Source organism: Podarcis filfolensis (assembly GCF_964270895.1).
Source record: "Podarcis filfolensis genome assembly, chromosome: 3".
NCBI lineage: Eukaryota > Metazoa > Chordata > Lepidosauria > Squamata > Lacertidae > Podarcis > Podarcis filfolensis.
In genome coordinates, this window is record NC_139606.1 from 59,461,647 (window position 1) to 59,476,748 (window position 15,102).

The 15,102-nt window shown below is 41.5% G+C and overlaps 1 protein-coding gene and 1 long non-coding RNA gene across 3 annotated transcripts in view; one reads left to right on the plus strand and one right to left on the minus strand.

Annotated features, from left to right (window-relative positions):
* MED23 (mediator complex subunit 23) overlaps positions 1-11,896 on the minus strand; it is a 43,713-nt gene extending 31,817 nt beyond the window's left edge. For both annotated transcript variants that reach the window (XM_083607594.1, XM_083607593.1), the window contains exons 1-9: positions 11,759-11,896; positions 8,642-8,673; positions 8,412-8,499; positions 6,853-6,977; positions 6,593-6,704; positions 5,567-5,665; positions 3,469-3,570; positions 2,644-2,713; positions 1,548-1,660 (exon numbers count right to left, since the gene is read on the minus strand). In XM_083607594.1, coding sequence (XP_083463720.1) covers positions 1,548-1,660; positions 2,644-2,713; positions 3,469-3,570; positions 5,567-5,665; positions 6,593-6,704; positions 6,853-6,977; positions 8,412-8,499; positions 8,642-8,673; positions 11,759-11,809 — 792 coding nt within the window. In that variant the 5' untranslated portion in view covers positions 11,810-11,896. The remainder of the gene's footprint in view (positions 1-1,547; positions 1,661-2,643; positions 2,714-3,468; positions 3,571-5,566; positions 5,666-6,592; positions 6,705-6,852; positions 6,978-8,411; positions 8,500-8,641; positions 8,674-11,758) is intronic.
* LOC310760040 overlaps positions 1-15,102 on the plus strand; it is a 592,410-nt gene that overhangs the window by 172,989 nt on the left and 404,319 nt on the right. The gene's annotated exons all lie outside the window — the stretch shown is intronic.

The window sequence follows — 15,102 nt, forward strand, 5'->3', positions numbered from 1 at the left end:
GCTCCCTTCTTCCCGCTAACATTTGTATTGCACGACTCTTACTTCAGGTATTGCTTCCTCTGATGGCAGGAGTTGGGGTAAGTGATTTAATGCTCTAAGACTTAACAAGAGTCTTATTTCAGGGTATCGCCATAACTATTCTCCATCAACCCCGCCCAAATTATTACCTATCAATACAAGAGCAGGCAATAAATGGCAGCATTTTTAGATAGGTGGGAATGGAAGCTTTTCACAGAAGCAGAAACATCTTCTGTGATGCAGAATTCATCACCACCGGCTTCATTTCCCAACTTGTATGAACATTCTCGCTGTCTCTCTATTCCTGCAGGTTATTTTATTCTTGCAGTCTTATAAGCATGCTACACCATCGATCACCTCCAACTTCACCACAGAGACAGTACGAAAAGGACCCACTTGATTTTCTGGCCGACAGATATGAACAATGCGGCACAGTGAATATGGGGGGGCGGGGAGGAGCTAAGGTGGTCCAACACAACTTACCTTTATGTACCGCTTGCTGAATTTATGCGACAATAAAAGTGCAACACTTTTTAGCTATCACGGTGGCTTGCTTGCTACTTTTCAAAATACCTAAACACCCCAAAGCTTTTCTTGTACGGATCCGTGAGACGTTTGGGCAAAACAGAGAACCAGAGCAGCTGCTATTTCTACCAAACTATAAGGAAATGTCACCCCCAGGAGTCATTTTCCCTGGATAGCATTAGTCACTCCCTCCAGGAGGGTTCTGTTCTTTGGCAGAGTCCTCCTGTGACATCAAGAACAGTTGAGGTGGCAACACTTGCATGCTCACTAGGCAGAAATGCAACTTCCTATTATGGGTGAACCCTCACTGGATGTGCTCTGCGCAAGGAGCTTCTGAAAGCAGCTGGCAGCAATAGAGTAAAGCAGGGGATCACATTTATCAAGCAAGAATACTGGATTTGCCTGTATATAGTTGACACGTTCAATTCAATAGCCATGTGCAAGGAGCCCAAACAGGCTTTGATAGGGAGCCAACATTCCAGCTCCGTACCAGCCCTACTACTCTGGTGAAAGGAAGGTGTAGTAGGGCTTTGCTTTTGATTTAATGCAGCACTTCACAGATGCTCCAAGTGCACGCAAGGCCCAGCACAACTGCAGGGACAAGCCCCTCCCACCTTCACAACTCAAATTCCCGCACATCTTGCCTCATTTCAAGCCTCCCCAAGGGCCAGCCCAAGGATCACTTCCTCACAAGCTTCCGAGCATTTGCCTTGGTCTTGGTATAAGCTTGGTATAAGCTCAGTAGGGTGGAGATTTTGCAACAAGAAGAAAAACAACAACGATAACGTACTCTCTTTTTTTAGGACCCTGAGAAAAAGCTGTATGTTTCTTTAGGAATCAGAACCATGCAATCAATGGTCTAATCCTCAACATGTTAATGCATTCTCAAAATCGCATAAGCCCCAGCACTTTAACCGGTCTATGTGAAAAAGTTCCACAAATTGTTCCCCCTCACATTTCTAAGTTAGAAATATGGCTTTCACATCTGTCACATGCACATATACCTTATCATATGGCAAAAGGCCTTTCAGTGGGAAACGAAGAGTTGTAGGATCCAGCTTCCATGAATTGCAAATAGCACCAGAGTTATTTACTACAGGAAGGAGGCTACATCGCCCTACATATATTGGAAACCAAAGAGAGAAACCATGAGTCACAAAGTATACCTCTCCCTAAATTTGCAAGGCCTAGGATCTTGTTAGCCAATTATTTTTGTATACAATAGAAATACTAGTAATAGGGCTTTGATTGTTCCATGCCTATAGGCATCTGCATGAAGTTACCACAGAAGCTGCATTTTTCAAGCCCCAGGATCAGTTTATTTATTTATTTTATAAAAAAAATTTGTATACCGCTGTATCATAAAGAACTACCAGCCGTTTACAACAATATAAAAACAGAAGAGCAAATGATAAAATCAAAACAAGTTAAAAGGCAAAAAATATAATTAAAAACAAACAGCAGCAGACCATCGTGGGGGATGTACTCTTAATTGTCTGCATGCGTGTAGAAGAATAGAAACGCTTTCAGCAGACATTTGAAAGTTGGCACAGGAGGAGCCAGCTGAATCTCTAGTGCTCTACAGGATTAGACCAATGACACTAAAGGCTCAGTTTCTCATTGTTCTTAACCAGGAGTTCCCACCAGCAATCAGGCAGCTGCATTCAGCACTGGTTGGCCCTCCCAAACAAGACCCAAGGACAGCCCCACAGAGAGCACATTACAGTAATCCAGCCTCAAGGTTACCAATGCATGGAAGACAACAATCAAGCTATCCTTATCCAGGAACCTGGGTGTAGCTGGTGAACCAGAGGAAGTTGGTAAAAGGCCCTCCTAGACACCATTGCACAAGTGGTGTCAACACTGGTTCCCACCACAATGATCAAGTTTTGGAGCACTGCTCTGCTGGGCAGACTAGAATGCTTGATCCCAGAGACCACCAAGAGGCAGATTAAGGGCACGCAGGAATCAGTGGCACATCTAACTAATCATCAGACAGGCTATCTGTATTTAAACATTATGGGCTAGAAATTGCACATTAGATCCTTCAGCTGCTGACAACAAAGCCAACATTACATTGCTATATTTAGAAACTCTTACCACAGATGGAATTTATTCTCGCTGTAGGTCTGAAGGAATCCACGAAGTCCGATACTAGGTTGCCTAACAACTTAAAAAAAAAATAAAACTGGAAGTCAAATACCCAGTTGAATTTGCACCCAACAAGCAAATTACTTTAACCAGTACTATGAGATTAATCCAAATGCTATAAATCTTCACCAGTAAGTTATCATAATTTGAATTAACAACTAGGTCAGCAAAACTGGCTTCAGCCACTAACTGTTACGTTATCCAAAAAAGGGCAAAGCAGTCTTTAGCCTGCCTCCTTTCAAATGTCAACAACAACATTAACTAAATCTCTTCACATTATGAACCTCCACTGTCCTTTCCTGTGTGCAAAGGAAGATAAACAAACAAGAGCAATCAGCAAAGATGCATAAGGGGAGAACTCTTGAGTGCAACATCAGACAATAGGATTATAAAAAGGAAATGACAGACACACACAATTTTTTTATGATATATAAACGACCTATTCTTCACAAAATGAAGATGCAGTGAAATAGGAAATGCAAAGCATTTCTGTAGTTTCCTTTACAGTACAATCGTTCTAGGATGCTCTACAGTAAATCTCAAGGAGCAGTTGGTCCGAGACTAAGCTTGCCTGGATAAAACATCTGAGGTGCGTATTTGTGATAGTGATGAAATCCTTTTGATCAAGGGCTATGCTGCATGCCTACTAAGAACTTGGCACACTGAACCTAGATGTCGTTTCCCTTCCCTTTGGAATAATCTGGTCTCATACTACTCCAGGCTTTAAGGAAATGAAGGCATTTTGTCCTTTTAAATATGTATCTTAAGCCTTACCCAATGTGGAAGTTTTCCTTCGGGATACAACTTTCGGATCTCTGTGACTGCAAAGTAGGCAGGTAATAAACATGCATTCCTTTCCAAAATGTACGCAACTACCTAGGTAACAACAAAGAGAGAAAAACTGAAGGGAAAAAATTGTTTACAAAATTTAGAGAAAAGCATGTGAAACACAGTGAAATGTTGCCATATGGAGCAATCCTGTTCATGGTTCCAGCAAGTCATACCCAGACCACTGCCCCAAATTTCTGTCTTCCCCTAGCCACCGAACAAGCTCAGTCTTCATTTGGTTGTGCTCCCTTACATTTTGGACTTTTATAAACCTTGCAGTTCCCCCAAGCATTTTGCACTTGTTTTATGAATGTAATTTTATTGTTGATTTTATGCTGTTCCCTGCCATTATATTTTTTCTTAATGCTGGCAGTATAGAAATTTTTGCAAATAAAAATAAAATAAAGCATGGCACTATCTGCCTTCTTCTTTCTCAGTGACCTCATTCTGGCTCTATGACCACCAGCACTCAGCACCTGTGTTTGTTATTAGAGGGGACGGAACAGAATGGAATGGAGGGAAGGATAAAACAAGGTCATAATGAGGAGATTTGGTTGCAATGTTTCAGACAAACAAGTTTCAGCTTTAATTTTATGCTCAAACTACGATGGGGTGCTCCGACATCTCAGAAGGCTAAAAATGGAATCGTTGAAAGGATGCTAACCATCTAGATTTTTAAAGCAGAAAATCAAAAAATTTTGGGAGCTCATATATAATGAATTAAAAAAAATCTTTAGGTATACTTTTTCAAAAAAACCAGAGGCATTCCTCTTAGGAATAATTGGGGATGAAATTAAAAGAAAAGACCAAAATTTATTTCAGTACGCGACAACGGTAGCTAGGATATTGATAGCTCAAAAATGGAAATCAGTTGAGATTCCCACGATCACAGATTGGCAAACAAAATTATTTGAATATGCAGAATTAGCAAGAATGACAAACAAAATCAGACATCAAAAAGAAACAAAGTTTACTGAAGAGTGGAGTAAATTTGTGACGTATATTGAAAGAAATTGTGGTAAATTAAAAACTACAGCAGGTCTAACATAATCCTTGTTATGCGTAAATTTTGGAAATGGAAACTGCAGGAGAAGAAAAAATGTAAGAAAACCGTAGCAGGATAGGAGGGAGGTCAAAATGCGTGTTAACGCATTGTAAATAAGTGGATGATACTTAACATTCATTGATAAGAGTGTTTACTCTTTATTTTTATATGCCCTTTTTTCTTCTGTTATATGTTTTTTGCTTGTGTGGAAATCTCAATAAAAAAGCAAATTAAAAAAAAATAGATTTTTAAAGCAGTTAGCACTCTTAGTTGAACACATTGAAAATACTATATCCAATATTAAAAAATTTCTTTCAGGAAGGCTGGACAACAAGAAAGAATGTTTTTCTTCCAGGACACAACATGCTAAAGAACCACGATGATTGGAACCAAACTTCATATATTAATTCACTTTCTTCTTTTTTTAGTAGTTGCAATGCTTGCTTTGCATAAAGATTTGGATGTGTTGTCTGAATATCTCAAGGGACCTTTAAGAAAATCTCCTGTCAAGGTGCTATAGATACACTACTATTGCACTCTGCATCTTACACACAAGAATAACTTTCTCTAGTAGATGCATGTCAGATAAACTTTCTCAGAGGTCTCTTTTAAGGCAACCAAAGATTAATTGGCTTTTAAACAAAATGAACATGTAAATTTCAAAAGCTTCCCCAAAGCCTTGTTTGACAGATGTCTGCAGTCCAAAATAACTTATTGTCAAAACAAAAAAAAAAATTTTTTTTTTCTTCCAGTAGCACCTTAAAGACCAACTAAGTTAGTTCTTGGTATGAGCTTTCGTGTGCATGCACACTTCTTCAGATACCATACTTCTTCATGCACACGAAAGCTCATACCAAGAACTAACTTAGTTGGTCTTTAAGGTGCTACTGGAAGAAAAAAAATTTTTTTTTTGTTTTGACTATGGCAGACCAACACGGCTACCTATCTGTAACTATAACTTATTGTGTTATTGCATCCTGCACCACTTCACAACTTTACCTCTCTTGCTGCTAAAAGTTGCTGCACAACAGCAGAGCTCACTGTGTTGGGAATAGTTAGGATTTTTTCTAGGATACCCTTCAAAAGATCTCGCACACCCTATAAAAACACAGAAAAAAAATATATAGATAAAATCTGGGAAAACATAGTGTACATGTTTGAATTTTATAGAAACGGAAGATACACACACAGATATAGGATTTTTCAGTTCTTATAATTATACTGATTGTCATCCACTTTCTTAAAGCAATGAATACCATATACACAAATTCATCCAATGGGTTCAGCTTCTCTTGCTGCCCAAGTGAGGTTGCTTGTTAGAACTACACATTGTTTCCCAGGAGCTGGTAAGGAAAACTGTGTGAAGAAGTAAGCTACTGTGCATTTATTCCCCTGCTGGATGTTGGGTGTGAGTTTATCATTGTTGAATGCCTCAATTCAGCTATTAGGACCGTACACACAGCTTCCAATGCTGCACTGGAAACCAAAGTACAATTTTTGAAATATGGTCCTACAGATGAGATATGCATGCAATGATTATGATCCACATCATGACAGCACAGTTACTATGCTGATATACTTTGCACCTTTTTCGAGGTGATGATGAAAAGGCGTGTCCCCTATCCACTGTTTGGAATTACTATGCATAATTATTCCTATGTGAATCCCACCAGTTTGGGAAACCCTATAATTCAAAGTAATTTTTGAGTGGTCAAGTATCAACAGTGTTGGCAATCAGAAAATCTGGATTAAAAACATCAGCTCAAGTCCTGGAATCATTAAGTGTCCTCAAGAAGCAATTTTTCTATCTCTGTTTCAACTCTACTCTCAACAGATATAATAAATGATAGCCTACATCATACAATTACTGAATAAGCCCAAGGTATAGCAAGGGCGATCCCAAGCCTCAGGATAAGGTAGGCATTAAATTTAAATAAACAACCTAGAAAACTGTTTGTAGCCTATAATAGCAATATAAAAAGCACAATGAAGTATTGCAACACAGAGATTTTTAAAGACCATTACCTTGTAGTCTACACCACCGATTATTTTTTGGACAAGCTTAAATGTTAGAGACCAAAGCTGTGTCCTTTCCCACTCTAGGTTATCAGAATTTAGCAGAGATTCACAAACCATCCTGGAGAAATTGAAAACAAAAGTGAGTGATGTATTTTCTAGCAGCAAGTTGTCAGACTCCAAGTATTAGTGCATATGAGGACAATTCTTAAGCACCCAATTTTCCATCATGCTTTTCCACAGGCCCAGTTTGTCTGGAAGAAACGTACCTTGGTGGAAGCAGCCCAGTCTCCACAGCCATTGCTAAACAGTCATACAGAAAAGAAATTCTTTTAGGACTATGCTGGCTATGTATGAACCTTACAATCCACTGAACACATTGTTCATGAGATTCCTGTAAAAGAAAAGATAAACACGTTAGTAATTCAGATTTCATAAACTTGAAAAGAAATTGGGAACAAGTAAATATTTACAGTAATAAAACCTCCAAGCAAGTATCTTTAATAATTCCTGTTTGTGAAGAGGATGGAAAAAGATTCTCAAAACAATTCTCTGGAAGACAATTCAGTAAAGTCCATTACTATTAATCTAATCAAGCAACACAGATTACTGGAAAGAAGGGGAGTTGATAGACTGCTGAGATTTGAACTTGGGGTTGTTTCACAGAACAGCAAGGGCCTAGGAAAGTGCAGAATGGTACGGTGGGTTCTATCCTTCTTGCTATGCCAGCCACATGCTGGTGTAGCTCAGGGGTCCAATGGCAAGGCCCCTTGGGGGATCTGCAAGGCTTAGAATCAAATGAATTTGAAGCCTCCAATGGGCCTCCCTTACACTCCATTCTGGGGCCTTTCCCATGTCTACTGCTGGTAGGACTGCCAGCAGGAGCTTCCTGGCCACTTGTGCAGAGCTAGGTTAGGAACAAAATGTGAGTAAGCGGGTATCTGATAGAGGTGTGTAAAATTGTGCAAGATGTGGGAAAAGGGAATGGAAAGAATTTTTTCTCTCTCCTGACACTAGAACTCAGGGTCATCCAATGAAGCTGAATTCAGGACAGATAAAAGTACTCATTCACATGGTGCACAGTTGATGAAGTTCGTTATCCCGATATATAATAATGGCCACAAACTTGGATGATTTTAAAAGGGAATTTGACAAATTAATTGAGGATAAGGCTATCAGTGAGTATTAGCTTTGATGGCTGTGTACCATCTATTGGAGGCATTATGCCTTTGCGCACCAGTTGCTGGGAGTCACAAGTGAGGAGAGTACTGCTGCATTTATGTCCTGCTTATGTGCCACAGGCATCTCTTGGGCCACTTGAGAACAGGATGCTGGACTAGATAGACCTTTGGTCTGATCCAGAAGATCAGTGATCTTGTATTCTTATATTCTTGCAAAGCCCAACATATGAGCAGAAACCATGAACAGCAGCTTATAAAGCAGAGCTGGCTGGGTGGTAAACAGAGACCCTAAGACAACATTCTGGTATCTTAAAAAGAAAACAGCACACCCTATTAATTAGCTGAACTTCAGGACCTGCCTGTGGCTTTTAACTACTGGAAGCTATCTGAGATCTCTAAAGAGCTGCCCAGAGTGACTGGGGAAACTCAGCCAGATGGGCGGGATATAAATAATTTTTATTATTATTATTATTATTATTATTATTATTATTATTATTATTATTAATATTAACAGCAGAAATTCCACTCACAGATTTACTGGCATTATTGTACAGAATTATGAAAACCTGATCTGTAAGTTGATTAATTGCTTTGGGAAGCTTTGGGTGTTGTTTCTAAAAAATGTCAGCAACAGATGGATTACACACCTGAGAAAGATTGCTCCAGAACTGTCTAAAGGCTCCCAAACAACTGATCAATTTGGTTCTCTCATCTTCAGGAGTGTCCATAAACATGCTGTGGAAAATAAAACCACAATTATTATTATTATTATTATTATTATTATTATTATTATTATTTGGGGGGGTACACATTCCATCACCAGAAAATACAACAAGATGTTTGCTATCATACAAGGAAATAGTTTCAGTGCACTTACCCAGGAAAGGCTTCCTCTATGACCTCTGTTTTCTACAAAGGGGGAAAAACAAAAACAAAACAAGTTATTGATTACAAATGAAACTTGGCTTCTCCCCTACAATTCCTCTACCCTAAGTTAACTCAAAGGCTCCACAGTAACTGGGGGAAGCAAAGTCATCAACTAATCAAAAATGTAGCTGCTGAAATGAAAATAAGCCACAAGAAAAATGAATGCTGAAAGATCCAGGCAGAAAGAGAGGCCTTAACAATTTTTATAGCTATACCCCACTTTTCAGACACTACTGGTTCCCAAAGAGGTTTAAAATAAAAATTTACATAAATGAATATAATATATTGTTGTCAGTATCAAATGCTGAAAATAACAGGTGTAATTTCCCATATCTTCATGCTTTACTAATCAAACACACAACAGCAGCCTTAGACACTACTAGTAGCACTAGTCTGTCTCTGACTCTTAGTGGCCAACATCTGAAGCCTGTAGATTTGCATCCTGTATACATTTAACAAAATATTCAGCTTGCTTCATCAAGCCTAGACTGTAGGTATGGACTGCAGGGCCCAAGCAGCGTTAGAAACTGCGATATTAAAGCTAGGAGCTAAATGGCACCTTAAAACTAGGTTATGGGCGCAACAACGGAATGTCTAGGTGTGCTTTTTTATAAAAAGAAGACAAAGCTGAAAATGAATGAATGAATGAATGAACTGCAGCTAAAATATTATGTTCATTTTTCATATGGTCTAGTTCTTCCCCTACACACTTCCCAATATTCTTAAGAGGGTCTCTTCTCCAAAGAGTAGCTAGAAGTGGGGAGGCAGAAAAGGGTCCTCCTTTTCTTCCACTCTGCAGTTTTAATCTGAAATCTTAGGCGCAGTATTGGGAGTTTTGAACACTGGGTCCAAGAGATCCCACAGTTAAATAAAAATGACACCTGCCAGTTCAGGGGTCCTCTTTTACACACACGTGGCCCAATACCCACTGCTGCTGATCATTATATAAAATACAGTAGTATTTGGATAGAGATGAAACCAATTTAGTCTATTCTGTGTACTGCAATTCCTTGGAGCTCTTTCTAGGTCATCCCACTGCTTAAATATTTCCTATGTTTTTATATACGCTGTAAGCCGCTCAGAGTGGCTGGGGAAACCCAGCCTGATGGGCAGGTTATAATAAAAATAACAATAATGGTTATGGCAATTATTATTATTACAGTGGTACCTCTAGTTGCAGACATGAACCGTTCCGGGGTGTCGTTTGCACCCCAAAAAGTCCTCAACTAGAGCGGTGCTTCTGCGCAAGTGTGGAGCACGATAGTGCGCTTCTGCGCATGCGCGAACGCATCTGCGCATGCAGCGAAAACCAGAAGTATACACTTCCTGGTTTGCCGCGTTCGCAAGCCAGAAAGATGCAACATGAACCTAACACAACACGAGGCATGACTGTACTATAATAAAGTTCAGTAGATGGCATACTATATGACAGGGATGTCAAACTGGATCCTGTCAGTGGGTCTGTCCCTTATGTCCCTCACCCCATCCAAGGTTTGCTGTTAATCACATAACATCACAATAATGTGATCTGTGTTGGCAGTGAAAAAGCCTTAACAGACAGCTGATCATCCGGGCTTGCAAAGTGCAATGCACAGTGCTATGCAAACTCCATCACTGAATGTCAGCACTCACAAAGAACTGTAAAGAACCACCTTTGGCCCAGCACGGTCTTTACCTGTCTCACATCTGATGTCATATGTGACATCAGGTTGAGAGCTGGCAGCTGTGGCTTGGCCAAAATGGCCTCATGGGCCAAATGGGAAGGCTTGGTGGGCCTCTACCATTGTTACAGGATGAAGAACCAGTTAACTAGAGCAAAACTCCATCAGTTAGGGGTACTCCTTTCTCAAATTTTTCAAATGCTCCTAGGAAATCAGTTAGGAAACCATCAGAGTCTATTGCAAGAATCTCAACTAAAACATCCACAACATTCAACCTCTGCTTAAAAACCTCCATGGAAGGAAAGCCCACCACCTTCCAAGGGAGTCCATTCCACTGTCATAAAATGTTTCCTGATATCTCCCTTTGGGTGCTCCTAACCGAAATCAGCACTGCTTTGTGAACCCTTCCCTTCAATAGATACCATCCAAAAAGCATCATACTCCAGCCCCAGCCTTCTACCCCAGAGACATTCTTGGCCTTACTACCACTCCACTTTGTCCACAGTGTCATTATGTAGCCTTGTATTTAACAACCTGCAGGGCAAGCAGGAATTCCATGCAGGTGAGGGGGATGATGGAGGAGGGATTATCACTCAATTCCTCTTCCACCACCACCCCACTTGGTTTCCCTATTAGCATGGAGGAAGAAAGGGGAATAATTTAATCCACAACCAGCATGGGCTAAATATTATTATTATTATTATTATTATTATTATTATTATTATTATTATTATTATTACCTTAAGAAGCTAGTAGCCTATGCTTCCATGGTGGTTATAGAGTGGGCATCTCTCCACAACAGCCTGCATAGAAATGCTAGTAGCCTTATTGTTTTCTTTTTAAAAAGGGTAGTAGTCCTTATCCAAAAGCCATTTTCAGGCATTCATCCAGGACACATGGAGGGCAAAAGTATGTAGACCAGGGCATGCTTACATGCAAGTTCCCGATGCTTGTAATTACGATCAACCAGATATGTTTGCAAGTCCTCTTCAGACTACACATCAAGGTAGGTGCAGCAGACCAGCTCAGTAACATAGGAGGCAGGGCTAACATGTGCAGCCCATCCCTTTAAACCTTTGCATGCGTCCAGAGTGAATATTTTTGGGGTTGCCTCCAAGCGAAGCTCCCTGCGTTGTTCTTGTTGGGAGAGCGCGCCACTGGAGCTGCGGCCCCCCTTCCTCTCTCCTGGCAACCTGTGGCCCTCCGTGGATGTGACTGGGCTCCGGCTTCCCGTCAGCGGGAGCCCGGCAGCATCCACGCAGGGGCCCTTCCCTGCCCCCGGCACCGCTGCTGCGCTTCCCTTTCACGACACGGGTCTTGCCCGCCTCAGCCCGCCAGCGCCTCCATTCCGACGACACGCAGCCCCCCACTGTCCACGCGAGCAGCTTGGAGCCGCGGGAACTCACCACCACCTCCTCAAAGATGCTCTGCAGCTGCGTCTCCATCGGGACCGCCATGACGCCGGCGGAGGAGGAGGCCTCCTCTTTCGCTAGGAGCCGGCCGGAAACAAGGAAACTGCAGAGCGGCGCACCGGAAGCCGCTTCCTTTCGTATCCGGGTCGCCGCCGCAGCTACGGCGTTTCGGTTTTGGAGCCGCGGGCTCTAACCTGGCGAGGGAGGCGGGGGGCGGCGGGGCTCTTTCGGCTGGGCCAGGGATGCGAAGCCAGTCCCGGGTGGGTGGGCTCGAAAGGGAGGTCCGCCGAGTTCCATGGAACTCGCTCTCAGGTAGACGGGCCGCCGCCTCCTTCTGCAACCTGTTACTAGGCTGGTTCCCTGGGCTCGCCGGGAATTTCTCGCAGAATTATTATTATTTATTATTCTTAGACTTATTAGTGGTTATTCGGGAGTAAATGCTAGCCAGCAGCGACCATGTGACGCAAATCGAGGCTGTCTCACGCCACTGAGAAAAAGCTCTGCCGATGTGCCAAGCGTGGGACATTTCTACGGAGAGAGGAGTTACAGATAGGTAGCCGTGTTGGTCTGCCATAGTCAAAACAAAAAATTTTTTTCCTTCCAGTAGCACCTTAAAGACCAACTAAGTTAGTTCTTGGTATGAGCTTTCGTGTGCATGCACACTTCTTCAGATACACACACGAAAGCTCATACATGCACACGAAAGCTCATACCAAGAACTAACTTAGTTGGTCTTTAAGGTGCTACTGGAAGGAAAAAAAATTTTTCTTTTGACTACGGAGAGAGGAGTTAGGGGAATGTAAGAAGATGCCCGGCCTGCAGAGTTGGGATGCCGGCTTGACCTTAGTATACAAGAAATACGCGGAGACAACTGGGCCTCGGTCCAGTACAGTGGTACCTCGGGTTACAGACGCTTCGGGTTACAGACTCCGCTAACCCAGAAATAGTACCTTGGATTAAGAACTTTGCTTCAGGATGAGAACAGAAATCTCATGGCGGCGGCAGCGGGAGGCCCCAGTAGCTAAAGTGGTGCTTCAGGTTAAGAACAGTTTCAGGTTAAGAACGGACCTCCAGAACGAATTAAGTACTTAACCTGAGGTACCACTGTATCTCCACCCCCATTGTTCTGCCCGGACACTGAGCTCCACCTCCGAGGGCCTTCTGGCGGTTCCCTCCTTGTGAGAAGTGAGGTTACAAGGAACCAGGCAGAGGACCTTCTCAGTAGCGGTGCCCACCCTGTGGAACGCCCTCCCACCAGATGTCAAGGAAATAAACAACTACAGTCATACCTCATGTTATATCTGCTTCATTTTATGTTCTTTCAGTTTACATCCTGCGGCGACCTGGAAATACCAGAAAGGGTTACTTCCAGGTTTCGCCGCTTGCGCATGCGCAGAAGTGCAAAATGTTGTCATGCGCAGAAGTGGCAAATCACAACCCCGTTCGCAACGAGAGGTACCACTGTATCCTGCTTCTATAAGACATCTGAAGGCAGCCCTGTTTAGGGAAGTTTTTAATGTTTGATGTTTTATTCTGTTTTTAGTGTTCTGTTGGGAGCCTCCCAGAGTGGCTGGGGAATCCCAGCCAGATGGGCGGGGTATAAATAATAAAGTGTTGTTGTTGTTGTTGTTGTTGTTATTAAAGTGATTGATCGGCATAAGGGTTTAAGGACAAAACATATAATACAGAGGAATGCACTTGACCAGCGATTTGCTTTCCTGCAGATCCAGACGCTGGATACTTAAAAAGATGGGGTTTGTTTGTCGATGAGCAAATTCAGCACACGTGTGCTAAGTACACATAGTTGAATGCTGCAGCTATGGTCTCCGAAATACATCTCCTTGGCGCCACGTTGTTGTGTTATAAATAAGGAAATCAATCCCGATGAGCAGATTGCTAACTGGACAGCTTTAGAATTGCTCTGGTGGGTGTACAAGTAGAAACTGCAAGAAAGTTTGGCTAATTTTGTCGTGATGTTAAGAATCTTTTTAACTCGCTGTTTCAACTGCCAGTTGTGAAAGAAGTTTATCGAAACATCAAATTAATCAAAACATATCAGAAATCTACAATGAGCCAAGAAAGACTGAGTAACCTAGCAATACTGTCAATTGAGAGAGATTTCATTGTAGATTTAAATACTGTTATTGAAAAATTGACACAAATAAAAACCAGGCAATTTAAAATAAATTGGAGTTTACTATCATTAAATGCATTATACTTTCAGTACATCAGTAGTTTCTTATAATAAAATATGTGTGCTTGGAATGCTAACAGTTCACAGGTTAGGAGGTGCAATACTTGCTTGTCATATTTACAACTTCATAACTATATGAAAATGATGTACAGATGGTATATCATACCAGTACAAATAGCAAAAATGTACAAAACCATGTCAAATATATGCTGGAAATGTAAAGAAAAAGAAGGTACTTTTTATTATATGTTGTGGGAATGTAGAAAAGTTTAAAAAAATTTGGGAAATGATATAAAATGAATTGAAAAAAATGTTTAAAGGGATTGTAGGACAAGACCTTATTAAAGTAGAATTTCATGGGCAATTTTTCCATTTCAAATGTTTCTGTTTAAAATTGTAATAAACATCAAAACAGGAGTGGGTATCACTATGGCTTGGAATATACTCCCAACCATAAGAAATCCAGGTACCAGAAATACAGTACTTTAGGTCTGCGCTGTGATGTACCAGTTCCAATGGAGCTTAGCAGCAGTGTGCTATATCCAAGGCTGCTGTCCCACCTGCACAATATATTTCAGTTTGCTCAACGAAACTTCCCCCTTTAGCCCCTTAGCAGCCCTGCATGCACCCTCAAAATCTGCTGTAGAGGGTTGGGGGACTATCCAGCACTGATAACTCTGCTTATGCAGTGTGGGATACAGTCCATTGTATTTTAACATTGTGTATTTGATGAGTCCCGTGTTTTTTGTTTTTGCAGTTCCAGGCAAAAACAGGAGTCCCTTGTGGTTGCTATGCTTGGTTGGTTGGTAGACTGCAGCTGGCCCTGTAAGCAACTAGTTGGCTCAAAGTAGATGTGGGCATCCTATTACAGCCACCTTCTCTTCTGGGCTACCTTCTGCTGACTCCAGGGCCAGAGGCAAAAGTTGGCACATCTACAAATGTGAACGTGAGCTTTGAATGGTGGCTAATTCCTACACTTGCACTTTCCTTTCCATCCCTCATCCATAAGTAAGAAGCATGATCAGAACTGAAGGATACAATTTATCCAGGCAAAAAGCCCCAAGGAGGACTTTTTGATCTTTAAGTTGCTCTCTTAGCTTTTCTGGCTGAAGGGTGTGGTAGAAATGAATTAATGAACAAACAA